The sequence below is a fragment of the Amblyomma maculatum genome, chromosome 9, assembly GCF_055883805.1.
Source record: "Amblyomma maculatum isolate TAMU_Amacu chromosome 9, ASM5588380v1, whole genome shotgun sequence".
NCBI classification, from domain to species: Eukaryota; Metazoa; Arthropoda; class Arachnida; order Ixodida; family Ixodidae; genus Amblyomma; species Amblyomma maculatum.
Genome location: NC_139352.1, coordinates 124,024,201 through 124,051,588, shown reverse-complemented (window position 1 = coordinate 124,051,588; position 27,388 = coordinate 124,024,201). Strand labels below are relative to the sequence as shown.

The 27,388-nt window shown below is 47.1% G+C and overlaps 1 protein-coding gene across 4 annotated transcripts in view; it reads right to left on the bottom strand.

The window, feature by feature from the left end:
• Positions 1 to 27,388, bottom strand: part of AdamTS-A (ADAM metallopeptidase with thrombospondin type 1 motif A) — a 638,686-nt gene that overhangs the window by 456,734 nt on the left and 154,564 nt on the right. For all 4 annotated transcript variants that reach the window (XM_084579539.1, XM_084579541.1, XM_084579538.1 and 1 more), the window contains exon 2: positions 10,406 to 10,776. In XM_084579539.1, the coding sequence (XP_084435665.1) occupies positions 10,406 to 10,776 (371 nt within the window). The remainder of the gene's footprint in view (positions 1 to 10,405; positions 10,777 to 27,388) is intronic.

Below are 27,388 nucleotides of genomic sequence, written 5' to 3'. Positions count from 1 at the left end.
AGACCCAAAAGGGACAATAAGAGCGATAAAGGAGACGAAGGGGCATTAAGAGCGATAAAAGAGCCAAAAAGGGCAATTAAGAGCATTACAGGACTAAAAGGGCATTAAAAAAACAGAATACCTAAAACAACCAAGGCCAGTCCGCTAAAGGATGAAGAGTGTACAACGGAATCTAAACATTAAAACTACTTTGGCGTCTGGTTCAAATATTCTAACTCGCGTTTAGTCAGGGCTATTGAGGGTGTGTTAACACAATTTTGACCTAGCTTTAGAATATGAGCGGCTTCTACGATTTCGCGTGTGACCTGATGTTTGGTTTGGTTTGGTTTATGGGGTCCCAAAGCGACTAAGGCTATGAGCACTGATGTGCATTTCTCGCAATGACAGTGCATTTATGAAGGGATGGCTCACAGGACCGAGAGGGACACCTAGGTTTCTTTTCGTAGTATTGTAAACATTGTTTGAGTGTTCCATAAGACGTTCGTTTAGGCAACGCTCGGTTTGCCCCACGTAGGCCTTGCCACAGCTCAGGGCAATCTTATAGACGAAAGGTGACTGGTGCCTAACAGGGCAGGCTGGCTTACGCACAGCCGAGGCATTGACTTTGCGACAAAGCTTGTCAGGCGCCGAGAACACAACACGGACGCCTGCCTTTTGCCCAATCCGTTTGAGCCTGTGGGAAATAGTATGTAGGTAAGGCACCACAGCAACCTTAATGCCTGGTCCTGTAATGCCCCTTTTGGCTCTTTTATCGCTCTTATTGTCCCTTTTGAATACCGTAGCAGTCTGGGCGTGTTGGTTATTCATGATGGAAAAATACAGCGCAGAGAAGGACGAGGACAAAATGAAGACACATAGGACACACGAGCGCTGACTTGCAACAGTTTATTTCGAGCCTCAGAGCCTTATTATACAGATGAAAAACCCCAACATCATACATGCGCAGTAGGCGATACATTCATATCTTGTCTTAAGTATATCAACTCCTTACGAGTAAGAGCGATAGAAGGCTTGGCTACGCAAGACTCACCCAACCGATCTATCATTTCAGCTTCTATAATCTCACGAGTCAGTTGACATCGGTTTTTTGCGATAACATGGCATTGTTGGTAGTCAGGATAGCACACGGACATTTCATCTGGATCGTGTTGGTTTACAGTTTCGTCATTACAGTTTAGCTTACATTTCCTGCAGTGTACATCCAAAAACCCTCCTCGCTTTTCAGACACATTGTTACAATGTTCCCGGAGGCGGTCATTCAAGCACCTACCGCTTTGCCCTACATAGCTTTTCCCACATTTCAAAGGGATGCTGTAAACCACTGAACACGAACATTCTACAAACTTTGTGCGATGGTTCTTCTTGCAATTAGGGTTTCTTGAACCACCGGGCCTTGTCAATCTGCACAACTTCTGCAGCTTATCAGGGGCAGAAAAGACAACTTTCACATTCCCCCGTTCACCGATCTTTTTCAGGCGATGAGACAGGCCATGAATGTACGGGATCACAGCAATCCGCTTGTTAGTAGGCGGCAGTGATTTACTAGTTTCTTTTGAGCACAAGCGCTTAAGTAGGGTTTCGGCGACACTGATAATGACATGTGTGGGATATCCCGCAGCTCGGAGACGAAGGATCTGTTCATTGAAGCTGGCAGCCATAAGTTCAGGACAAGATTTACACAGGGAATTCCTTAAGCACAGTCCCGCAATACCCCTCTTTACAAGTTTGGAATGTGCAGACCCAAATGGGAGCAGTGGCTTATTGGAGCGAGATTCATACTTCCAGTAAATCTGTTCGTTACGGAATAAAAGTCTGATATCCAGAAATCTAATGCTGTCGTCAGAAGGCATCTCATGTGTTAATTCTAGAGGCGAAAAACCTGCGCGTGAAAAGGTTAATGTGTTAGCAGCTAGTTCTTCAAATGAGTCCGAACTGCAGTCAAGGAAAATTAAGAAATCGTCAACATACCTAAGAATCTTGGTTATGTTAAAATTTGGTAGACGGCTACAAAGGGCTCTGTCAAGATCAGCTAAAAATAAATCACTAAGAACTGGGGCTATACAGGAACCAATGCAAATTCCTTCCTTCTGCAGATAAGGTTGCCCCTCCCATTGGATAAAAGTTGACCGGAGATAAAAACTAAGGAGTTCCAAGAAGCCACTGCTGGACATCCCGGTCTCATTCATAAAAGCTACATTTCCAAATGTGTCGATGCAGTCCTGGACACAAGTGAGCAAACTTGACTGAGGCAACGAGTAGAACAGATCCTTAATGTCTACTGAGAATGCTCTGAGATTTTTATGCGGAAAACACTCTAGGTAATTCAAAACGCCGTCAGAATTCTTAACTAGGAAAGGGTCGTCAATGCGCAAAAGGTTGAGCTTTTTCTGAAGAAAAAGGGCAATGCATTTTTGCCAAGTGCCGTCTTCTGAGACAATTGTCCTGAAGGGAGTGTCAGCCTTGTGCGTTTTGACGCTAAAAAAGACATCTAGATAATCTCGGTGACAAGCTTCTATGCTCTTAACAACGTTTTCTAGCTTCAGCCTGGTACAGAGCTTTTTTGCTTGAGTTTTTACCCTTGACATGCTTATGTTCTTGCGAGGAGTAAAAGAATTTGAAACAGCCTCTAAGGCTTTGACATTAAAAAACCCGTGAGTCAGCACAGCGAAGCCCCCCTCCTTGTCGGCAGGTAGAACGCAAAGAGCGCGATCTTTCAAAAAGGACAAAACGCGCTTAACAGGTACCTTCGGTACCAGAGCTCGTCACCCTTGTTCGACAAGTATCTCGGCGTGCCTCCGCTGAGGATTCCCTGCGCTGTGTGTCGGACGGCATAGATGCGTTGCATCACTGCAAGCAGCCTGTACCGAAGGTACCTGTTAAGCGCGTTTTGTCCTTTTTGAAAGATCGCGCTCTTTGCGTTCTACCTGCCGACAAGGAGGGGGGCTTCGCTGTGCTGACTCACGGGTTTTTTAATGTCAAAGCCTTAGAGGCTGTTTCAAATTCTTTTACTCCTCGCAAGAACATAAGCATGTCAAGGGTAAAAACTCAAGCAAAAAAGCTCTGTACCAGGCTGAAGCTAGAAAACGTTGTTAAGAGCATAGAAGCTTGTCACCGAGATTATCTAGATGTCTTTTTTAGCGTCAAAACGCACAAGGCTGACACTCCCTTCAGGACAATTGTCTCAGAAGACGGCACTTGGCAAAAATGCATTGCCCTTTTTCTTCAGAAAAAGCTCAACCTTTTGCGCATTGACGACCCTTTCCTAGTTAAGAATTCTGACGCCGTTTTGAATTACCTAGAGTGTTTTCCGCATAAAAATCTCAGAGCATTCTCAGTAGACATTAAGGATCTGTTCTACTCGTTGCCTCAGTCAAGTTTGCTCACTTGTGTCCAGGACTGCATCGACACATTTGGAAATGTAGCTTTTATGAATGAGACCGGGATGTCCAGCAGTGGCTTCTTGGAACTCCTTAGTTTTTATCTCCGGTCAACTTTTATCCAATGGGAGGGGCAACCTTATCTGCAGAAGGAAGGAATTTGCATTGGTTCCTGTATAGCCCCAGTTCTTAGTGATTTATTTTTAGCTGATCTTGACAGAGCCCTTTGTAGCCGTCTACCAAATTTTAACATAACCAAGATTCTTAGGTATGTTGACGATTTCTTAATTTTCCTTGACTGCAGTTCGGACTCATTTGAAGAACTAGCTGCTAACACATTAACCTTTTCACGCGCAGGTTTTTCGCCTCTAGAATTAACACATGAGATGCCTTCTGACGACAGCATTAGATTTCTGGATATCAGACTTTTATTCCGTAACGAACAGATTTACTGGAAGTATGAATCTCGCTCCAATAAGCCACTGCTCCCATTTGGGTCTGCACATTCCAAACTTGTAAAGAGGGGTATTGCGGGACTGTGCTTAAGGAATTCCCTGTGTAAATCTTGTCCTGAACTTATGGCTGCCAGCTTCAATGAACAGATCCTTCGTCTCCGAGCTGCGGGATATCCCACACATGTCATTATCAGTGTCGCCAAAACCCTACTTAAGCGCTTGTGCTCAAAAGAAACTAGTAAATCACTGCCGCCTACTAACAAGCGGATTGCTGTGATCCCGTACATTCATGGCCTGTCTCATCGCCTGAAAAAGATCGGTGAACGGGGGAATGTGAAAGTTGTCTTTTCTGCCCCTGATAAGCTGCAGAAGTTGTGCAGATTGACAAGGCCCGGTGGTTCAAGAAACCCTAATTGCAAGAAGAACCATCGCACAAAGTTTGTAGAATGTTCGTGTTCAGTGGTTTACAGCATCCCTTTGAAATGTGGGAAAAGCTATGTAGGGCAAAGCGGTAGGTGCTTGAATGACCGCCTCCGGGAACATTGTAACAATGTGTCTGAAAAGCGAGGAGGGTTTTTGGATGTACACTGCAGGAAATGTAAGCTAAACTGTAATGACGAAACTGTAAACCAACACGATCCAGATGAAATGTCCGTGTGCTATCCTGACTACCAACAATGCCATGTTATCGCAAAAAACCGATGTCAACTGACTCGTGAGATTATAGAAGCTGAAATGATAGATCGGTTGGGTGAGTCTTGCGTAGCCAAGCCTTCTATCGCTCTTACTCGTAAGGAGTTGATATACTTAAGACAAGATATGAATGTATCGCCTACTGCGCATGTATGATGTTGGGGTTTTTCATCTGTATAATAAGGCTCTGAGGCTCGAAATAAACTGTTGCAAGTCAGCGCTCGTGTGTCCTATGTGTCTTCATTTTGTCCTCGTCCTTCTCTGCGCTGTATTTTTCCATCCCTTTTGAGTCTTTTATCGCTCTTAATGCCCCTTTTGGCTCCTTTATCGCTCTTGTTGTTCTTGTGGCTCTTTTATCGCTCTTAATGCCCCTTTTGGCTCTTTTTTCCATTTTAGTCTTCGGATCGTGGTCATCTGTAACTGTTTTTACCTATTGGCCTTTCCCTTTTTCGCTTCTTCATAGCTTTGCCGCTCTGCCTTGTTTTGACCTGTACTGCTATCGTGCGCCTTTTAACTTTGCGTCCGTTGCCTTTCCGCCACGTGCAAGCTCAGCAGCTGTTATCAATTCTTTCCCGCCCACTTCTCATACATATATATTGTGTCGCTCTCTAATAAAAAACCAGCTGAAGTCAGCGCTGTGTTGTTGTTCCCTTTCTGTGTCTGTGTTTTGAAGTGTGCTGTTTTGCTTTCCAAGATGATTTACCAACTAGCCCGTTCCTTCACCCTTGCAAGTCAGAGAAAGCTAGTTATAGCAAAATATGGTGCGCAATCCTTTTCTGCAGTGAATAATAGTAATGACTGCAACACGCTAACAGACCTCAGAAGGGATTGGCTGCAGCCATTTTCTGTATAGAGTTTTGAAAGTTGCGGACTTAAGTCCTATACCGAATCAGACGGAACTCTACCTTTTTCTGGCCCCTGCCACAAGGGACATGTTCCTCCCGTGAGCGAAATTCTTTTCGGACCGCGGCCGGCCTCGACGATATCAGCTTCCCTGATAGAAGGAAGCAAATATATGAGCACCGAGGTTATTAACAGTCATTCCGTCCACAAATTTAGCTTCACTTTAAGGATCATCGACAATGAAGAGTGTACTCTCAAAGAGTGAGAAAAATCACTGCAGAGAGTTCCGTACCCTGCTTGAAATCCGAGGCCTCACCAGTTAATATTGCGACCGCATTAATGTTTCCGTCACACCAAAACCCGGTCACCGTGAGAGACGCAATTCCCTAATGGTCGACACAGTGACTACGGCCTAGAGACCACGAAATGCCAATCACAGAGCACCCCACTCGGTTCGCCGATTCCGCCCTTGTGACAATTCCTACCTCAATCAGTGATGAATGCAACAACGAAACTGACGCAAACACACAAAGGACTCGCAAGCTATCGCATTCCCACGTAACGAGTGGCATCATAGTTTTATTATACGGCATCACCTATGGAGACTCTCAGACTGCCTTCCTCAACATGAAATACGTCGCCGCACTGGCATGAGCAGAGCAACGATAAGCCGCATTATTGCATGAAGAAGCCAGAATTACCGATGCTTAGCGCAGCGGACAATCAATTAGATCACAATTTTGGGGCATTTGGAGTTGACAGTTGCTCCATTGTAAGACGATTCGAGCTTTTTGTTGGCTTTCATATGTGCTCGCAGATTTCAGGGGGGTGACGGGGAGGCCGAAAGAAATAACAATGTTCTTTTTTCTTCTTTTTTTGTCACCGACTCAGGACTGTATAAACAGGACAGATGCCGAGTTGGCAGTGAAACGCAACCCGCGAGAAACAGTAGTCAAAAAATAAAGTTGGCGTAGGCAGCGAATAAAGCCAAAATCGGATGGCTGCCAGTCTGAACACCAGAAAGCAAAAGGCGAACAGCGTCTCACCGAGCAACCGGGGATGTTTTCGAACTGGCCACTCTGCGCGCTCTCCAATTTTCGCCGGCATATCTCTTTCAACTCACTGTCTGATGTAGCCGGCTATGTCTCAGGTGAAAGTAGTTCCTCGCAGCAGTGGTTAAGGCGCTCGACTGCTGTACCTAAGGATTGGCCGCTTTCCGATGGCAGTGCATGTTTAAGAACTCCAGGTGGTCGAAATTTCCGGAGCCCTCCACTATGGCGTCTCTCAGAGCCCGTTTTCGGACGTTAAACCCCATAAACCAAACCAAACCTAGTTGGACATTTCGTTAAACTTTGCATCTTCACACTCTATGACATGAATTACGTCACTCACCACAGCACATCCCCTTCCCTCTTTTCGTGCTGCTCTGCATGGCCGCTTCCGCAGTAGAGCACTTCGTCGGTCTTCCCAGCACGCGACTAGAGCGTCCACAGCGATGTGGAGTGATGATGATGTGCAGCGAGCGTGCTGCCACCGTTGGCATGTCCCTGCAGCAGTGGCTGGCTACCTCGCCCCCACTGGCATTTTCCTCCTCCTCCACCACCACCTACTTCTCCTCCTCCTTTTCAGCTCAGTTTTCTTTTCCCTTAACAAGAATTATGTATTGGTACTCAGGAGATCGGCAGAGAGGTCGAGTCAACTGGGGCGCGGAATGAAGGTGGTTCGAGTACTGGCGTGGACACGGTTAAAGGACTTAATTTCTTATTCATGCGTTCACGTGATCTGAGTGCACCACATTTAGAGGGCACGTTGTGCGGGAAAGGCTGTGCGGTCAGTTTCCGGTCTCATATTTTGCGTCTCGTGATCCATATAAGACGATCGCATTAAATGTGCACGTACAGAAGAGAAGCGCTCGGTGCAAACTGCCGCTGTATTTCCATTTCGAGCACTCCTGGACAAAAGTGAACTACTCCAAGCTAAGCGGCCACCGAAAAAAAGAAAACGTGCAGACACTGGCTCCAAAAACTCGCCACCGCGATGCTTCAAAGCCTTTCCGACAAAGTGTGGCAGCCTTGCACCAACCCGGAGAGGATATGTCGCCGTTGTATACGACGCAGAAACTGAGATGGATAAGCGACAACTTGCGCTAGTTTACTGCAAAGAAGGAGGGGTTGGAGGGGCATTGTGCTCATTCCTTCCTGCACCATACGCGGGCACAATCATCAGCCGCGTGCGTGGCAACAATCCTCAATGCGCACCCACCCGCGGTTAACCTTCGTTGACCTTCCAAGCAACGTCGTGTTCAGTAACTCCGCTGCGCAACTACAAGTCGCTCAGCTTTCGTCTCTGCTTGGCGCTCACTGAGTCCCGCAAAGCCGCGTGAACTTTGCCAGCTGTTTTCCCACACATTCCGTAGAGGAGGAGACAAGCTCCAAATGGTCAGCACTCTTCCGTCCCATTTGTGAAGCTCAGCTACGTTCAGCGACGCCATAGCTGATTCGCTACACAACAAATCTCCCACGCACTCGTCCCCGTCCCAGACGTTTCAAGAACGCCCAGATGAAAACTGCGCGTTACGGCTCACAAATATGCGTTCCCTGGGGCCAAACGTAATCGGACTTTGGTCGAGGCGCGGTATAAAGCCAATCATAGCTTGCATGGATGGATGGAATATAGGTGATTACCCTTTGAAACGGGGTGCTAGCAGTAGCTATCATGCTCATTTTTCTTCCTTTATCTTAATTATTGATTTAGAATTGTTAACTAAACCATCATTCTATTTATTAAATTTTTGTTCCTACAATACTAACATTATGCCACTTCTCTGCTTTTAAGCCCCCAATCTTCCAGTCGTTTTTTGCTAGTTTCCACCGCCGGTTTATTCACCCGGCCACTGTTATCTCTAAACCCCAGAGCTTCAGGAACAGTTACTGCGCCTGCGTCAACTTGTGGATGGATACCATTACATTCGAGTATATTACGGTCAATTGTTTCACTGGAGTTACCACATACAGCACATGCGTCATCTCCATTGTTAAATTTCTTTTTGTAGCTGCGTGTTCTAAGGCACCCTGATCTAGCTTCAAAAAGTAGGGCACTGCCTCTTGAGTTATCAAAGAAATCTTCCTTCCTGATCTGCATTTTTCACTTTCGGTATAATTCCACACTGTGTTTCTTTTCCATCGAATTTATCCAATTTTTACCTTCTGTGTTTTTCACCTGTTGCTTAATGCTCTTTATTTCTCCGTCCTTGTGATTAGCATACTTACTGGTTAGTTTCCTAGTTCTTTTTCTCCATTGTGAGTCCACGCTTTTTAAGTACAGGTATTTAAATACTTTAGCTGCTCATCTGTTACTGTCCAATTTCCTCACGTGTTCCTCATATAATATTTTATTCTGAGCTTCCCGTACTTCGAAACATGCCCAGCCCATATCTGCCTGTACCACCTCATTTGTGGTTTTGCCGTGGGCACCTAATGCTAATCGTTCAACGGCTCTCTGATTTATCTCTAATGTCGACTGTACCTCTGATTTTAGGCACAAAACCACATTTCCGAAAGTAAGTCCGGGCACCATAGTTCCTTTCCAAGTACCCCTCAAAACCTCATACCTATTGTATCCCCACAATGCATTATGCTTCATTATCCCGGCATTCCTTCTCCCTTTGGCCATAAGTGATTGCTCATGCTTTCCAATGTATGCCAATCCTTCGTTTATACATACCCCCAGATATTTATATTCTGCTACTTTGGGTATTTCATGGCCTTGTATTTTAAGACCCTGATCGGTTGAGCCGTTGAAAATCATCAGCCCCGACTTAACTGCGCTAAAACTGAAGCCTAGAGCGCCCCCTTCGTCTCCGCAATATTTAACTAGAGTTTGCAATTCTTCCAGACTCTCAGCTAGCAGCACAATATCGTCTGCATACATCAAACCGGGGAGACGCTGCTCTACCGCCTTTCCACCTAATCTATATGACAGGTTAAAACCTAGGTTACTTTCTTGTATCCTCCGTTCCAGGTTTATCATATAAAGCATGAACAGCAGCGGTGACAGAGGACAGCCTTGTCTTAATCCTTTGCATACTTTGACATCCTCCGTACTTCTTATCCCTTCCCACGTAATTTCTACTTTGTTATCCCGGTATATTTCCTGTAGGAACTCTGTTATCTCATAACCGATACCTTCTTCTTTTAATATGTTCCACAGGCGTTCCCTGTTTACGCTGCCGTACGCTCCGTTTATGTCCAGGAAGGCCAAATACAAAGGTCCATTTTCCACTCTAGATATTTCGACGCATTGGGTAAGCGCGAACAGGCTATCATCTAAGCGCCTACCATTTCTAAAGCCGTTCTGAAGTTCTCCGAGTATCTTGTTACTTTCTACCCATGCATGCACCTTTAATTTCACCGCCTGCATGGCCTATACATAACCGATGTTATGGTAATGGGCCACCGTTAAGCTCGCTACGCCCCCTGGCGGTGGCGAGGCGGCGGCAGTGTCCCTGGCAGTGAACACGTATGTTTTACACAGCAAGACTTTATTATGCCGACTTATCTCTGGAAGCAGAAAATGAAATTCGTTTACTAGACTGACCGAAAAAAATGTAACTAAAGGGGAAACTGAACTAATTATAGAATTCGATAATATTCTAGAGGTCAAATGTTTAGAGCTTGTATTTTGAGCATGCGAAATATTTTGGCGCTGACATTAGAAAGAGGGACACAATCGGCGATTTAATCCTCGGCGCTTTGCAGGCTTCTCCGCACCACGCCGAGTGGGGGGCGCATGATGACTTCATTCCTTCATAGAAAGAATATACGTGAAAAGGTAGAGCAAACAATGCTACGAAAAAAAAAATACATAGAAACGTTCTTCGGCGACATTCCGTAAGGGTGCGTGCGAAGGCAACGAAAATTAGAATTATCATGGACGTCCGCAGTTGTCTGATGTAACAAGAAGCCTGATTGCATGTTTACGTATGAACCATTGAATTGTGCAAAAGACACGCACGCAGAGCAAAGCATGCGCACTGACCATTCCGTTGCAGAGGGACACGACCGCCTTGGAGCCGGGTTCGCCGACCACGTCTCCCGAGTAAAAGCAGCTACGCACATCGTCCTCCAGCGGCACCAGGTCTCGGGCATCCTGTCCTCCCGGAGCGTCCCGATAGCGAAGCGCAACCATGCGAGGAGACACGTGGCTCGAGTCCCTCCACAGTCGCAACGTGAGCCCTTCTTCGACGCGCCACAATACGGGCCTTCTGGACGACCGCCGCCACCGACTGGAGGGAGGTAGGGAGCCATCCCGCGTACTGCCGGTCATCACGCCGCCGCCGTGCCGCCTGGTGAGCGGCGACGCTGCTGCGTGCACAGGCTCGGGGAACACGGGCCTCGTTCGCGGGGAGCCTAAAGGGAAGAGAGACGCACAACCTGCTCAAGAAATGACGACGCACTTTCGACACTGCGGCAATGGTCTCGTAAAATACACATTGTCCGCGTAGCGTGTCAACTGGCACGCCATGCATTGTCCGCGTTCAAAACATCCTAATATGGAGGAACTCTAAGGCTCACCCCAACACACCCTAAGGGAGCCCAGGAGATAAATAGATGGATCGTATCACCCACAACGGGGTTTGAACATCCTACAAAGGTTGGAAAAATGGAATACAGCTAAGTGTCTCTGCCAGCAGCAGATTTGGCAAGCAAAATGCATTCGTAGACAGATTTCGTTTTTGATACGACCGGCGACACTACAAAGTGGTTCACTACAAAACAATGTCAACCATCTCGTGTTGGTCTTCCTTCGCGAGTACTGGCGAGGAAATTCTCAACTTTGTCTAAATGCGTCCTTTGCTGCCACCATAGAGCCACAATTAAAGAGACTGAGAGCAATTAAGCAGATGGAGTTGTCCTAAACACCCTGCAGGACTGCCACAGGCGGAGCCTGAATCGCTAAACGTGTTGGGCTAGCCCTCAAGGAGCACCTCTAAAGGAGCACGTCTAGAAGCCAGATATTGCTCTGTGGGTCCCAAAGAGAGACGCCGTAGAGGAGGACCACCTTCAACGTGCATTGACGTCGCGCTTTTCGTTTCCGCCGAAGGGATTCTACCCTAACCACTGCAGTACCGATACTACCATCAAATTGCTGCAACAAAAAGCTCCAAACTTTCCAGCTACTATAGTGTTCTTCATCCGAAGCAGCAAATCGAATCTAACAAATCAATAAATAAAATCCACGTCACACTTGGAGATGGCAAAACGGGCTCAGAGTTTCCTAAAGGCTCGCCTCACGAGTCCGAAGACAAGCGAGCGCTGTCCTCATTCGTCAGATCAAGGCGTATAATCACTCTTCACGAGTATTTCTGGTTTTAGCAAAGAATTTTACATGTCTGCCCTCGCACGTGCCATAACCGATTGGAATTACTTACGTGACCCCGTTACAAACATAAAAGATACTGCCGCGTTCAGTGATATTTTAACCAACATAACTGTTTAAGCTCATGGTTGTATGTGCACTTAGCAAAGGTTACTTTTGGCATTGTAAAAAGTGAAAATAAATAAGCTCTTGTTTACTTCAATGCAGCCTTACTATAATATTATAATAAAGAAAGTCCTGCAGTTTAAGCAGTTTGCTGTTACCAGTGTGCCTTTAAAGTCAACCTTTATATTATAGCCGGGGCCTGTAAGAATGCCTTGAAGCGGACGCCGTCCATTCCATTATGTAAGCGCATATTTGGCTCGAATTATTTGCAGTACGCAGCGTCCTTGCTTTGTCCGGGATCATGTGAGCGGCTTCCACGCACGTTATTCGAACAGCGATGGAGGCCGACTCTTGGCAAAGCAGATCACAAACAAGAAAGAAGCGAAGCCAAACTCATCTAGCAACTGTGAATACCATTACAGCGCCTGACGCGAACCTTCGCCGACCAAGTTCAAGCAGACCGTGAGAGAAACAAGCGACCCTCTGCTACAGCACTTGACAGAGTAACAGCTCGTCTTCCCATTTCTGCTCAATCAGGAGATTATGCGTCTCCAGTCTAGCAGAACGAGGCTTCGTTAGCATTTCAAAAGCACCGCACACTACGAGCGGCCAATGAAGGATACAAAAGAAGCGACGCGTGAACGCTCTCCCGACACGAGGGTACGCGTCGACGCGTGTCTGGCTAAAGCGCAACACGTTTGGCACAGACTTTCACGTCCGGCGAAGACTACCACAGCGCATTACCCCCGCTCAAGCCGAACATCATCAGCATCTGAAAGATAGGCGTCTGTGCAGGACGACAAACGAGAAGCCATCGGGCAAATTAGACGCTGGTGCTGAGTATGAGCGGCAGCCAAGGTGAACAGCCGCATAATACCAAACAGGCGGCCGAGATGTCGCAGAGAGGACAATCGTGCCTCTCTTACCGCTCCGTGGAATGGCCGGACAGCGCTTAATGGTAGCACATTATCAGCGCGCTTGGGTTTTCCTCCGGCTGTGAAGACGTCGGCAAATTTCATAAGCGCAGTTGGGGAAAGCAGCCGACTCCGCTTCACCTTGCGCGAAGGCAGACGATACGCAAGGCTCGATCGAAACCGGTAGCAGCTGATCCCGGCGCACTCTCGTCCCCGTAACTCCGTCGTGAACGCCGGAATCTGTAAGCCACACGCGCGAAGGGAGTCCCGACATCATTTGGCAGAATTAAGAAAGGCCTGCTTCACACTTTCTGCAGGAAAAGAAGCGCGGCGGTTAATTTATCCAGTTACGTGTTCAGTAATTAAGTGCAAAAGCCCACGTTGCTCACGATAAGTTCTGTCAAGAATCCATCTGGGGGTCAAAGCGGATAAATGGCATCCATTTTACTTTCCTCAGAACAGTACTTCGGCTATAGTTACAAAAAAGAAGGAACGACATGTTAAAAGATGATGCAGAATGCGCGCTAATGAGCCACTGATAACGTATAACTTTCACTGCACAAAATCAGAAACCGAAACTTCAGAGGCTTGAAAATCGGTCACAGCCTACTGAAATACATTCTTACTAGTTTCGGGTATGTAAATATAATATACAAATGTTTTCAACCAAGGTATCAGTTTCCGTCCACTTTTTTTAGTAGCCAGCAGGTAAATTCTGACCGCTCTCAAAAAAGTGCTGTGGCTACAGTGAGGTTTGAAAGATGTGACCATTTTTCGGGTCCAGCTTTGTACAGCCCCTGGAAGAGACAGTGCAGATGAAAGGCACCTCCGCATAACCAAGTGGCATCGACAGTCCCACTTGCACGCGTCCACAAAAACGGACGTACGATGTTCGAACATTCCCATGCGGTCGCAATTTGTCGCCTAAATCACTGTCATCTATTTCCACCGCTTCATACACCAAGTTCAGTTCTATCTCTGAATGCTGCCGCAACAGGGCGACTGCACCTATGGTCGCTTCTTGTGTACGCGCAAGGTATGCGCATGAAACGCGCTCTTCGAGCATCGTTTTTATTTCCTTGTCATACGAAGACAAGGCGGCCAACAGACGACCATTAACGCAGATGCTGAAGGCGACGAAGGGCGTAACCAGCGCGCTTTAATGACTTGGAAAAGCGGCTACTCCCCATTGCCTGTTGTTGAGGTTAAATGAGAGTACAGCTTAAGCTCATGTTTTGTATACAGTACTGCCGACCATCACGACTGTGGGCCCCTGTGCCTTCACTGGTCCAAACAGCTACGCCATCTGAAGAGAGCAGTCGATCGACGACCGTTTTGCACAACACCGTTTATCGCGGACAGATCTCCCGGCCTAACTGTGCCATTTATGCAAATAGAGCCATTGAGGGCCATTTAATTTACGACGTCTAATTGGTGGGTGGACTATGGAAGGGAAAGACGTGCGCCAGCAGAGGCGCGTCCAGAGTGACGAATGGCCGACGCGATCTTGGCGCTCTGCTAAAACCACGTTCCGCATCGCTCTGGGCCGATTCTACGGTGCCAAGCTTCAAAAAGGGTTGCGCGCAACCGGGCGAAGCACATGTTTTGCCCTCGCGTATGAGCAACATTCGATCTTAACGCGTGAAGGGCGAACAGATTCATGTCAAAGATTATCTGCCTGCATGGAGCATCAGGTCACTTCGATACGCGCCTTTCCATTCCTGGCGCATTTCGTCAGGCCATTCTGTCAGAAAAGGTGCTGCTGCTGTGTGTAAAGCATTGCCTCAACGGGTGCGCTCACGTTACAGCATTTTGTGCGGCACTGCGATGCAATTCGCCCGCTTTTCTCTCGGCAAATGCTCGAGAGTGTTTCCGTTGGCCCTACTGAAATACCCCTCCCACACCATAAGAGGTAACAGGGTTGAAAAGTAAACGAAAAAAGGCCAGGTGAGTGGCGAAATGACAGTTCATTGACATATGCCATACGGACGCGTTAAGCAACAAGATACACCACTCATTCGTCTTTATGTTATCCTGCCAATAGAGAATGCGCCGTGCTCTGTACGTAAAACACGCAAGCCTATCCCCAATGAAAACATTTGCCAACTGGGTGGAGGGGGATAGGCAATATTTCTTGGACACACACGAGCTGGTAACGCATACGCAAATCGGCGACGCCCCGGCGCTTACCGGGCGCACGGTAGGCTATTTTACGTAACGCCTCTATTTGGACGACCTCCAGGACCACCTGCTGCAAGGAAGAAAACAAATGTTTTCATCGCGACGAGCTGCCCAACCGGGTCAGTCTGACACCTTACTTCACTAGCCCCGTGCAATACACAAATGTACACTAGCGAATCTTGCGGCAAAGTATCGCACGAACGCGGGTCCCACTCCCAGCAGTGTGCTTCGTGGTTGTCCGTACACTCATTTTTTGCAAGCTCTACCACTCTCTAACTGTTCAAACTGGCACGGAACCGATTAATCCAATGTGAGTTCATCAGCCATTTGTTGAGTCACCAACATCCCAGGTTCCGTAGGTCACAGAGCAAGCAAGCACATTGGTGGCGTCACGGCACAAAACTCAAGTTCGCTTATACCAGACTGATCCTCTGTTCTTATGGGTAAAATACACAGGGGCAGCTGCGTAGACAAAAGAAAGACGATAAATCCATCACAGGAGTTTTCCACAACAAAACTATGCTGACGTTAAATTCGCTTCGCATAGCGGAGCTCTGATCCCACCGTCATTCATTTTTGGACAAAAAGAGTACGTCGCAAATTTTAATTGGCGAAGCAAGATTTTCTACTTCTAAACGACAAATTTCGGGACTATCAATATGCTTAACCTTTCCGAATCAGTGTCGACGGTGCCAAGAAGAAGTCACAAAACAGAGTAACGAACAAAAAGGATCGAATTGAGAATGGCAATAAACCGACACAGCGTTGCCTCTTTATTTTCTTTTTGCGCTCGACATAGATGGCGAAGCATCTACACTCAAATCACGAAGGTCTCATAAAGCGCCATCGGTGGCACACAAAGGGGACCTTTCACAGCGTTTCAAGGAGCTTCCGAAGCAACGAAACATCCACGTCTCCCGAGTTTTGATAGGCACTCGTTTACTATGTTCAGCTTGGCTTGCTATAGAACTACGCAAAGCAATGTAAATAGAAAGCAACGCGAAACTGTGTCTCAATTTCCTTGTTGCACATGGCTCCGTGCTGTAAGTTTCACGAATCTCCATCGCAAAACTATATATAATCGGCGGGCTGGCAGGCAACTTGGCGAAGTAATGGAGTTTCGCTCGTAACTAATGAACCCGGCGCGGTCATAAATTTCTAGTCCAACGCAAACGCACACAAACGGACGTAAACGTTCCCCGAGATAAGGTCGTCGACGAAGGAGGAATTCACTTTGATTTCCGGTCGAAGGTTCGGTATGTCTGCGCCGCAACTACTCGAGCTAGATAAGGCATTCGTGGCCCCGATACAAGTATTCCACGGAAAATATTTTCTTTAGTTTTTTATCTGACCACAGACGAAGTATATTGTATAGATTAAGCTTTACATAGAGATCCATAAGTTGACGTAACGCATCACAGCGGAATTTATTGGGATTATTTCCTGAAACGAATTTTAAAACAACAAAGTCATTGCCGTATCTTCTAGCTTAAAACTGCGGTATTCAGCTTTGGTTGGGCACGAGAAGCTCTTTTGTCGTAGCCCTCTCAGATAGCAGCAGGAAGGCATAACAGTAAAGTACAGCCTAACAAAAAAACGCACAAGGAAGACAACAGCGATGAACAACAGAACAGGTGTATAATGTTGTCTTCCTTGTGGGTGTTTTTCTCTTAGGCTGTACTTCCACCTTTAATATAAACCAATTACCTCAGAACCAGATCGTCCTGAGACCTAACATATGTCTGGTGTTCTCTACTAAATCGGTCACTGCACAGCCCGGAAACAGTGGCCAAATTGGGCAATGGAAACAAAGGAATCTGCCAGTGGTGCCAACACACTTCGCCTTTTCCTACGAGACTGACTTTAATCGGAAGCATTTCTTGCCTGATACCTCGTGCGACCAGAAAACGTCCTTCGCACTGACGCTAAAGAAAAAAATCGCTTCACCACCAACAATTGAACCACTATCCGAGCAGATCATCTTGCTTGCGCGGGAATCTTAATAGAAAATTCAATTAAAAGGGAGGCAAAAATAATCAACAGCAGAATGTCAGCCTGGTTGGAAGCATTATATATAGCCGAATGATGCTCCAACTAAAGGTCCTATACTATCTCCGTCGCAGGTCACGCCTCGTGTAAAACGGCAACATACTCTCGCGTTGTGAAGTCTTCAACAAGTTTCAACTGCAAAACACTCTCGAGCTGTGCAGTGAACATCGTAATCTTCATGAACTTCCATCAACGCCGCTTCTTCATTTATCTTGGGTAAAACCCATTCTAAACATCCTTTGTGAAAACAACGGAGTGGTCGTAGTAAGAGAAATGCTTTCGCATTACTGCAACATTCCCACTCTTCTCTAAGCGGGTCTAGAAGCTTCTTCACCGCCGATCTCTGTTCGCGACCAACCCCTGCGGCCATTGCTTGCGCCCATCACCACCGGGCCAGGCTCTCGGATCCGACCTACCAAAAGCAGGTAAGCGTTACTCCTGCGGACTCCCGCGCGGGTTCCTTCCGCCTGCTGCCGGTTTTTCGCCGGATTTGGGAGCTTCGGAATCTTGGAGCCGCGGTGCGCGGCGGCCTTGCCTAGGCCTATCGAGTTATGATGAGGGTTTGAGCTGAAGGGTTTGGGGTGCGACATGATACCGGTGAACACCTCCGGCAACGCACACCACAACAGGAATTGGCCACCCTGGTGCAGTAATTGGCCACAACCTCCCATGATTAGTCTTACAAAACCCCGGCCCTCAGTCACCAACGGCGGTCAGACCGCAGCGGGGGGGGGGGGGGGGGGGGGGGGGGGTTCTAATAATCTCTGGCTCCGCTGGACAGGCCGCCATTGGAAACTGACCCTGGTAACTTTTAACGCTAGAACACTAGCTAGTGAAGCTAGTTTAGCAGTGCTGCTAGAGGAACAAAAGGGTTTGAAATGGGACGTCATAGGGCTTAGGGAGGTTAGGAGGCCGAGTGAGGTATATACTGTACTGAAGGACGGGAATGTACTGTGTTATCGAGGTTTACCGAAGAAGCGAGAACTAGGGATAGGTTTCCTTGTCAATAAGTATATAACTCGTAATATAGATGAATTCTATAGCATTAATGAGAGGGTGGCAGACCTCGTAATTAAGCTTATTAAGTGGCATAAACTGAAGGTTGTATAGGCCTATGCACCTATATGTAGTTATGATGACCAGGCAGTCGAAACCTTCTATGAAGATGTAGAATTGGCAATGCGGAAATGAAAGAAGCAGTATACTGTACTAATGGGCGACTGCAATGCTCGAGGTAAAGAAAAAGCAGGCAGGAGACCAGGCAGTGGTTGACGGGTGACTATGGCATTGGTTCTAGGAATAGCAGGGAGGATTTACTAGCTGACTTTGCAGAGCTCAACGGAAGAACCGGAAGTGGTCATGGAAAAGCCCTAACGGGGAAATTAAAAATGAAATTGACTTCATAATGTCTTCTAACCCCGCCATTGTGCAGGACGTAAAGGTAATCGGGAAGGTGCGATGCAGTGTCCACAGGATGGTAAGGTCTCGAATTAGTCTAAATCTGAAAAGGGAACGAAACAGATTAGTAAGAAAGAAATTCAACAACGAATTCGTGGTATAGAATAGATATTTAGCTCTAATTGAGGATGACGACGTTAGCCTGGAAGCAACGAACAATAATTTCAGAGATATTATTACTGAGTGCGCTGTAGAAGTAGGCGGTAGGATAGTTAGAGAGGATACCGGTAAGCTGTCTAAGGAGACGAAGAATTTGATTAAGGAACGACGAAGTATGAAAGTTTCCAATTTAAAAGACCAGATAGAATTGGCAGAGATACAAAAGCTATTTAATAAGCACAAAGTGGCCGATATAAGGACATTTAACACGGAGAAAATTCAGCATGCTGTAAAGAACGGGGGAAGCCTTAAAGCGATGAAGAAGAAATTAGGCATAGGCAAAAATCAGATGTATGCGCTAAAGAACAAGGCGGCCAATGTCATCACGAATATGGGCAAGATAGTCAAAGTACCCGAGGAGTTCTATACTGATCTCTACAGTAGCCAACAGAGTCACGACAATATTATAAGATTGGCGGCAGGGAAATGCAGTCAGACGTTCTGCCAGTGACGAAGGACGAAGTTAAGAAAGCATTAGAAACTATGAAAAGGAGGAAAGCAGCTGGAGAGGATCAGATAACTACAGATTTGTTGAAGGACGGGGTGGATATCGTACTAGAAAAACTGGCCACCCTGTATACGCATTGTCAGCTGTCATCGACGATACCGGAAGCATGGAAGAACGCTAAGATTATCTTAATTCATAAGAAAGGGGACGCTAAGGACTTGAAAAAATACAGACCAATTAGCCTACTGTCTGTTACGTATAAGGTATTTACCAAAGTAATTGCTAATAGAATCAGGGCAACCTTAGACTGAAACCAAGCAAAAGATCAAGTAGGTTTTCAGAAAGGATACTCTACTATCGATCATATCCATACCATCAAGCAGGTCATAGAAAAATGCTCGGAATATAACCAGCCCTTATACATAGCACTTATAGATTACGTCAAAGCAATTGACCCAGTAGAAACCTCAGCAGTCATACAGGCATTGCAAAATCAGGGTGTAGACGAGCCATACGTTAAAGTGCTGGAAGATATACCTACATATAGGGTGCACAGCAACCATGGTTCTGTATAAAGAAAGTAGCAAAATTCCCATTTAGAAAGGTGTTAGGCAAGTTGACACGATCTCCCCAGTACCACGGCCGCTCGATGGAAGCGGCTTCCATCGAGCGGCCGTGCCAGTACTATTCACAGCTTGCTTAGAAGTATTCAGAGACTTGGAATGGGAGCAGTTAGGGGTAAGAGTAGATGGAAAATACCTCAGTAATCTGCGATTTGCTCATTCTAAGTAACTCGGGGGATGAATTGCAAAGAATGATTGATGACCTAGACAGGAAAAGTAAAAAAGTAGGCTTGAAACTCAATATGCAGAAGACCAAGGTAATGTTCAATAGCCTAGGGAAGGAACACCAGTTCACGTTAGGTAGAAAATCACTGGAAGTAGTAGGCGAATATATCTATTTAGGACAGGTAGTAACCGAAGATTCGGACCATGAGAGGGAAATAAGAAGGAGAATAAGACTGGGATGAAGCGCATTTGGCAAGCAGTCCCAGATTATGACTAGCAGCTTACCGGTATCGCTCAAGAGGAAAGTATACAATAGTTGCATCTTATCTTTACTTACCTATGGGGCTAAAGCGTGGAAGCTAACAAAGAGGGTTCTACTTAAGTTGAGGAGAACGCAGAGGGCTATGGAAAGAAAAATGGTGAGGATAACGTTAAGAGATAGGAAGCGTGCAGAGTGGGTCAGATCAATAACTCAAGTTACCGACATTCTAGTGGAAATTAAGAAGAAGAAATGGGCATGGGCAGGACATGCAGTGCGAAGAGAGGATAACCGATGGTCGCTTAGGGTAACAAACTGGATTCCAAGGGAAGGAAAGCGTAACAGGGCGCGGCAGAAAGTTAGGTGGGCGGATGAGATTAAGAAGTTCGCAGGGGTCAAGTGGATGCAACTAGCACAGAACCGGGTTAAGTGGAGAAATATGGGAGAGGCCTTCGCCCTGCAGTGAGTATAGTCAGGCTGATGATCATGATGATGAAGGCACGAGATCAACTAGCGATATCGCAAGTTCTGGCCGTGTACAGCGGCTGGCTGAGTCCGTGTGTCGGCGCAGTGGTGTCAGCAGTTCGCAGGGGTCAAGTGGATGCAGCTCGCTCAAGACCGGGTTATAGTCAGGCTGAGGATGATGATGATGATGATGATGATGATGATAGTGCAGATGCTAAAGTGAAGCTCTTGCGGACATCAGGTTTGAGTTGTGGCCCCCGACTCCCAGCACCTCAGCGACCACCCATGGGCACGCCGACACTCCTGTGATAGTGAGCGGACCCCCTTCAGGCAGCCACATTTAGGAATAAATGTTTTTAATGGAACTACCTGTTGTGGATGTTAATTCGTCCGTTCCTCGCCTCAGCACAAACCCGAGATCGGCAGCTTAACTAGTTGCTAATTTTGGACGCAAGACTAGGACCGTCACAGAGTGCACCTTTCAGGGCATTCCCACCTGTCACCGTTAACAGTGATTGTTCTTCACCCTACGCCTATACACCGTCCGAAGTCCGAGTTTCCTGTAGAATCTACTACACTCCGCTACGCTGAGGAGACTCCGAGAATGTACGCACGCAACTCAGTTTTTATCGAACGCGCCAGAAACACACACACACACATCAAAAAGACGATACATTTTCCTAGAAACAGCACTCGTACCTGCGGCTGCAGCGAGCAAATTGGAAACCGCCTATTTCGCTCAGAGTCACATACGCCAGCTCACTTGTCGGTGGGCTCTAATACAGAACCATGCCAGATGGCGAATATGGATAGACTGTTGAGACCACGATTGAAAGCTCACTGAAATCGAATGCGGCCGGCCGGCAAGCGCTTTTCGGGACGCCTCCTGGACATAGCTCTGCCTGTGGACTATATACCATAAACATATACGGCCAGTTGCAGAGCATTCCCAGGGGTCGTAAAATATAATGGATTAGAATTATGTCCACAGTCAGTTACAGCGAAGCGATCTTTAATCTTTAGCCTAGAAGGGAATTTTTTGTCGTTCTCGTGGCAGTGCGATTTTGAACGCAGCGGCCAAATCAAAGCAGCGGACGCAGCCGAAAGGCCACCGATAAGTGCAATTTTCGCATCAGGCGAACTGGCACGCAGCTTCACTGCGCCGGATGATCTATATGAACGTTCCTACAAACTTGAGCCAAGGATGAACGGCGGGCACCTCGTGAAGATTGCGGTCTCGATTGCACGTCCGCATAAACACCCATGCGATTGGAGAGAGGCGGCAGAGTGCTCCATCTGGTGTATATAGCGACGGTTCTTCCTGTACAATCAACGACAGGCCAACTCCTTTATAATGCGCACCGTATGAAAGTTTCAAAGTAATATGTTACTTCAAGTGGTGGCACTAAAGACGGTTTATAGCCGCGATACCAACCATTCTTTTTCTAGTAGGGCCTGCTTTTCACTTCAACGTGGTTTCCAACAGATTCAAACCAGCTTTTGTCCAGCGTGCCTTGAAAGACACCATGCTTCGTCGACGCGTTGCTTGAGCATTCCCAATGCTTCTTCACATAACCGCCCAAGTACACGCAGGTCACGCGGAAGTCGGCCGTAAAATGCACCCCCTCTCGGTGCTCCCCACTTGGCAGCGTTTAGCCGGCCCAAACTAGCAACGCACGTCAGGGAGCTACCGAGAAAAGAACACAAACGGTGTATAAAGGGGAGAGAGTGCGGACACCGCAGAGAGTTTTGTTTTTGTCGCTCCCTTTAGTTTTGCTTACTCTCCCCTTCGCAGAGTGGGGCTGCTTTGAAAGGCATGCGGAAGCACGATGCGCGAGACGACATGCGCGATGTTGTGGTGGGGCGCGCCACATGTTCGGTATAAAGAGTTCCGGCCCACGTGCCGGCACGGAGACGGAAGCAGAAGCGGCAGGCGCGACATCTTTTTGTTTCGTCCGTGTACATACTACTTCGTTCCGACACCGACTGTCCTGCCATCGGGAAACTAGGCGCTGGAACACTGCAGTACTGTCTTGAACAAAACCAAGTCGGATCTACGGTGGAACCAGGCTGAACAGGATGAATTTTTCTTCAGTGGTCAAGCTTGTGACAAAACTACACATTTTCTTTGTAGCTACTTGGCTGCACTCAGGCGGAGCCTAATGGGTAATTGCTCTTTTTTCGTTGTCGTCAGCAAATGTCACGCTTTTGAGGCGGCTCTGTTTAGTCGAGAAGAGATGACGTCATGGAGGTCTCGACCAATCAGAGAGCACCACCACAGTATGCGCGAATGCGTGCCTTATATGGCCATATGCCAATAAATGCTTAATAATTATGACTAAATAATTAATTCTTATTACTAATTGCTAAATAGCTAATAATTCATAATTATTTATTAATGACTTATTAATTACTAATTCTGTAATAATTAATTGATGACAAATTAATTATCAATTACAAATGAATGACAGTTGCGCATTCAATTTCTTAATAATTATTAACGCTTATAGGCCATATGATAAGCCACTACAAATTAATGACTATCTAATTAATAACTAATTCAATGACTGCTGATTATTGACAAACTAATGAATGATTACTAATTAGTGACAATTGTATAATTAATTTTATAATAATTAATGTCGCCTTAAACGGCCATATGGCTGTCAATAACTTCTTACTGATTAATTATTCAATGCCTAACTGAATTACTAATTTTTGACTGATTAATTAATAATTACTATAACGGAAGAAAACTGTACCTCTTCGCAGTTCGCGGCCACGCACGTCGACGCGTTTACGTGTTTAGCATGTGACGCGGGAACGGCTCGTCTCGCTGTTTCATTTTGCTGCTTCCGAACTAATAACTATGCAATGCTGTTGCGGAGAGTAGCAAGACCTAAATTATAGGTCGAGAGAGTGGGGGCGAACGAAATATTGCTGGAAATCCATAGCGTTTGCGGCAGGCGACATTCTCTCTTTGTCACAGCAAACAAGGTATGTTCGTTGAAGCGAATATTTGGCACTTGCATTTGAGCATAAACAAAATAAAACTAGTATCTGCGCAGTACAAACAGTCTTAGACAAAAACAAGTAGGCTACAACTTTTGCTTCTCAACGGCTGCGATCTAGAGGTGCTGAAAACTTTGTATTTACGTTTGGGCGCCCATTACGCATGCTAAGAAGCAAGCCTGCATTGTTGATTTTCGCATATAATGTACAGTAAGAAGGACAAGAGAAGGCGATCCTTCGTTGAAAGCGACCTTGAAAGGCGAACGGAAGGACTGGAAATCACCGCTCTTTCCCAGTGCCACGTTTGGTTGCGCCGGATGAAGTAGATGCACACGCGTGGTTGATCGTTGTCGGCAGCCACCGAACAAAAAACCGGGGCGGAAGAGGATTTAAGTTTCGCAATAAGCGAGGCAGCCTGAATGAGCACGTTAAGCTAACGCCAAGCAGCTCCCGTGAACGACGCAGTTTCGCTGATACGTGATTCCCGTCTGGCGCAAAAATATACCGCGCCAGCCGATCAGATCAAACCGCGTCGCAGTGATGATAGTGACGACTGAGCAGCGCCATGACAGTCATTCATCAGCTCCATGACCAGCGACCAAGCATCCCTTCTGACAGTCCGGTACGAACCGTAGACGGTACGAACCACTTAACGGCCGTCGCAACCATCCCAAATAACCTCCCGCGCTGCGAACATCAATTTTTGCGCTCAGGTTTAGGAGCAGACCGACGAAAGGCACGGGTACAGCAACGTCGGCTCAGCAGGAACGGCCGCTCCCTAGAACATATTCCAACGGTTAGAGCCAAGGACGCGAGATCGAATCCCGCTTTTCGGTAGAAGCGAAAAGCTAGGCGCTGGCCGATGTCGACGCGCGTTAAAAAACGCCAGCTGGTCGAAAGTTTCTCGTATCATGGCCTGTGTAGCCTCGAGACATTAAACCCTACAAACCACTGCTCGTAACCGCCCTGGTGGCCATACATGATGACTTTAGCCTGTACAACTAAAATCATAGCGCTGTAACTTTGTGCACGTATTTATTCTTTTACTGAAATCACGCGCCTATCCACAACCGTGATGTCACAAAACTAAAGCTTCAAGGCAAGGCTCGTGCGATGCTTCCTAAAGACCATTGTGTTCACAAGTGTACAAATATGAAAAAGCAAGCCTTAGAAAGTCTCCAAGCGGTGCGCCTCTATACTCAGTATTTGTGATAACATTCCTTCCAGGCCCAATAGACAAACTTGGGCAATTATGGCGGAGTCATTTTGACACCGAAGATGTTCACCACAGCTCGGCCTCCGCGCTTTCCCTCAAGAATGAAAACGACTAGGCCATCGGTCAGTCAGCCAGCCGACGAGCGTGTCAGTAATCGACATTAGCAGGGCTGTCCGCACCTAATAACTATTCAAGACTACTGCCTGGTCTCTCTCGCTATTGTGACTGGAGGCCCCTCCTTCCTAACCGCCCTCTCATAGGCGCGCTCTGCTGATACAGGGACCACGATCGGCCCATAACAGAAATACCTTCTACGACGCGCGCAGCCCACTTTCCTCCAGACTGGGCTTCGGCAACGACCCTAAACTGCAAACGAACTAACAGCGAACCCAGACGAACTCGTGCGACACTGACTCCCGGGAGAGGGGGTGCAGGCGCCACGTTGCTGAGCTTCTATGGCACATGACGCGATGCATCGCGTATATCACAGAGAGCGAAGCTGTGCGCGTGCACACCATCTGAGACAATTAAGATAAGACTGGAGATTCCCACGTCCGGAGAGTTCGGGACGCTCTTCAACCTCGCAGACCGTTGCCGCCGCTTCCACCGCCATTTTCTTCGTGTGTCCGGGAAACCCTAGCCGAAAACAACGCTCCATCTTTTTCTCTTTTTTTTTCTTGCCTTCTTCCTTACCATGGTCTTTCTATACCGATCTCTCTCCAGTCATTGAGCGAAATGAACTCCAGCGGCAACTGACCCGACGGTTATCTGTAAGGGCGAGACAATAAGTACCCGATGCCAGATTCGAGCGATTAGGGCGTCACCCACTTGGCGCTATCTGGACGTGACGCACACCATACAACGCGGGCGGCCGAGGAGTCGACAAAGCCGCGTCGCACGACTGGCTATTCTTAATTCTCGGAGGAGACGGCTAGACAGAGGGAAACACGCGGGTGGTCCCTATCCACATTTACGCGCGCAGCGAAGAAAGCGCAGTTTCCCATTTTCGGAAGTGAAGAGAATCGCCGCACTGAATGCCCACCGCTGAGAAAGTAAACTGTTCACCCTCCCCCGCCAACGACGAGAGGACACACTCATTCCGACGAAACTTTCACGCATTCAGGTCACTCAGAGCTCTCCGCCCTAGCCTCCTCCCCAGAGAAATTTCCGGCAGGAAGACCGTGATAAACCCTACTTTCTTCGTCGAAAAGTTGACACTCGGTACAAATGAACCGCTCCTCTCCAAGAGTGGCCCATTAATCCGCTTCTGCCGTGATTGCACCATATTCGCGGGCATACATGAGCCAAATACGTTACGCGCTCTCGACGGCACCTCGGTGTGTCATGCTGGTATACATAACGGAGCTGAGCTAGGAAAAATTCACGCTGGGTAAGGGACCTCGCACAGATACCCCTCCCCTGTTCGATCGATCTACCTGCACTATATGATAGGTGGTGAACACACACATGTTAGACTGCAAGGAGCACACTCTACAGTGGGCGGCGTGTTAGACTGCCATGTGCCCGAATTGGTATCGCATGAGAAGGCGTCAGGGTTCGGATACCGCGCTAAAAATGCGGTCATACTTTCTTCCAGATCGAATCACTACGCCATAACTTTCCTTTCCAATCAACGCCATCGCAAAAAAAAAAAAAAAAAAAAAACGAAATTCCATTGCCCTACATTTTTTTCGGTTTCAGTGACATTGATATTGCCTTGCTAAGCAACTCAGGAGATGAACTGCAAATAATGATTGGTGACCTAGACAGGAAACGTAGAAATGTAGGCTTGAAAAGGTAATGTTCAACAGCCTCGGGAAGCAACAGCAGTTTACATTAGGTAGTGAAGTACTGGAAGTAGTAGGCGAATATGTCTACTTAGGACAGGTAGTAACTGCAGATCCGGACCATGAATAAAAGGAAATAACAAGAAGAATAAGATTGGGATGGAGCGCATTTGGCAAGCACTCGCAGATTATGACTAGCAGCTTACCGGTATCGCTCAAGAGGAAAGTATACAACAGTTGCATCTTACCTGTACTCACCTATGGGGCTGAAACGTGGAGGCTAACCAAGAGAGTTCTACTTAAGTTGAGGACAATGCAGAGGGCTATGGAACAAAAAATGGTAGGGGTAACATTAAGAGATAGGAAGCGTGCAGAGTGTGGGTGAAAGAAATAACTAAGTTACTGACATTGTAGTGGAAATCAAGAAGAAGAAATGGGCATGGGCAAAACATGTAGCGCGAAGAGAGGATAACCGATGGTCGCTTAGGGTAACAAACTGGATTCCAAGGGAAGGAAAGCGTAGCAGGGGGCGGCAGAAAGTTAGGTGGGCGGATGAGGTTAAGAAGTTCGCGGGGGTCAAGTGTATGCAGCTATCACAGAACCGGGTTAAGTGGAGAAATATGGGACAGGCCTTCGCCCTGCAGTGGGTATAATCAGGCTGATGATGATGATGATGTCCCGTAGCATTCTTCGTTTATGCGTGCAAGTTACAACGAGCTCCTGACCGACGTACCTCCCAATTCCAGATGCCGCACATGTGCTCAGACGTGCGCAACGGCGCCAATATGCAATCTGCATAAT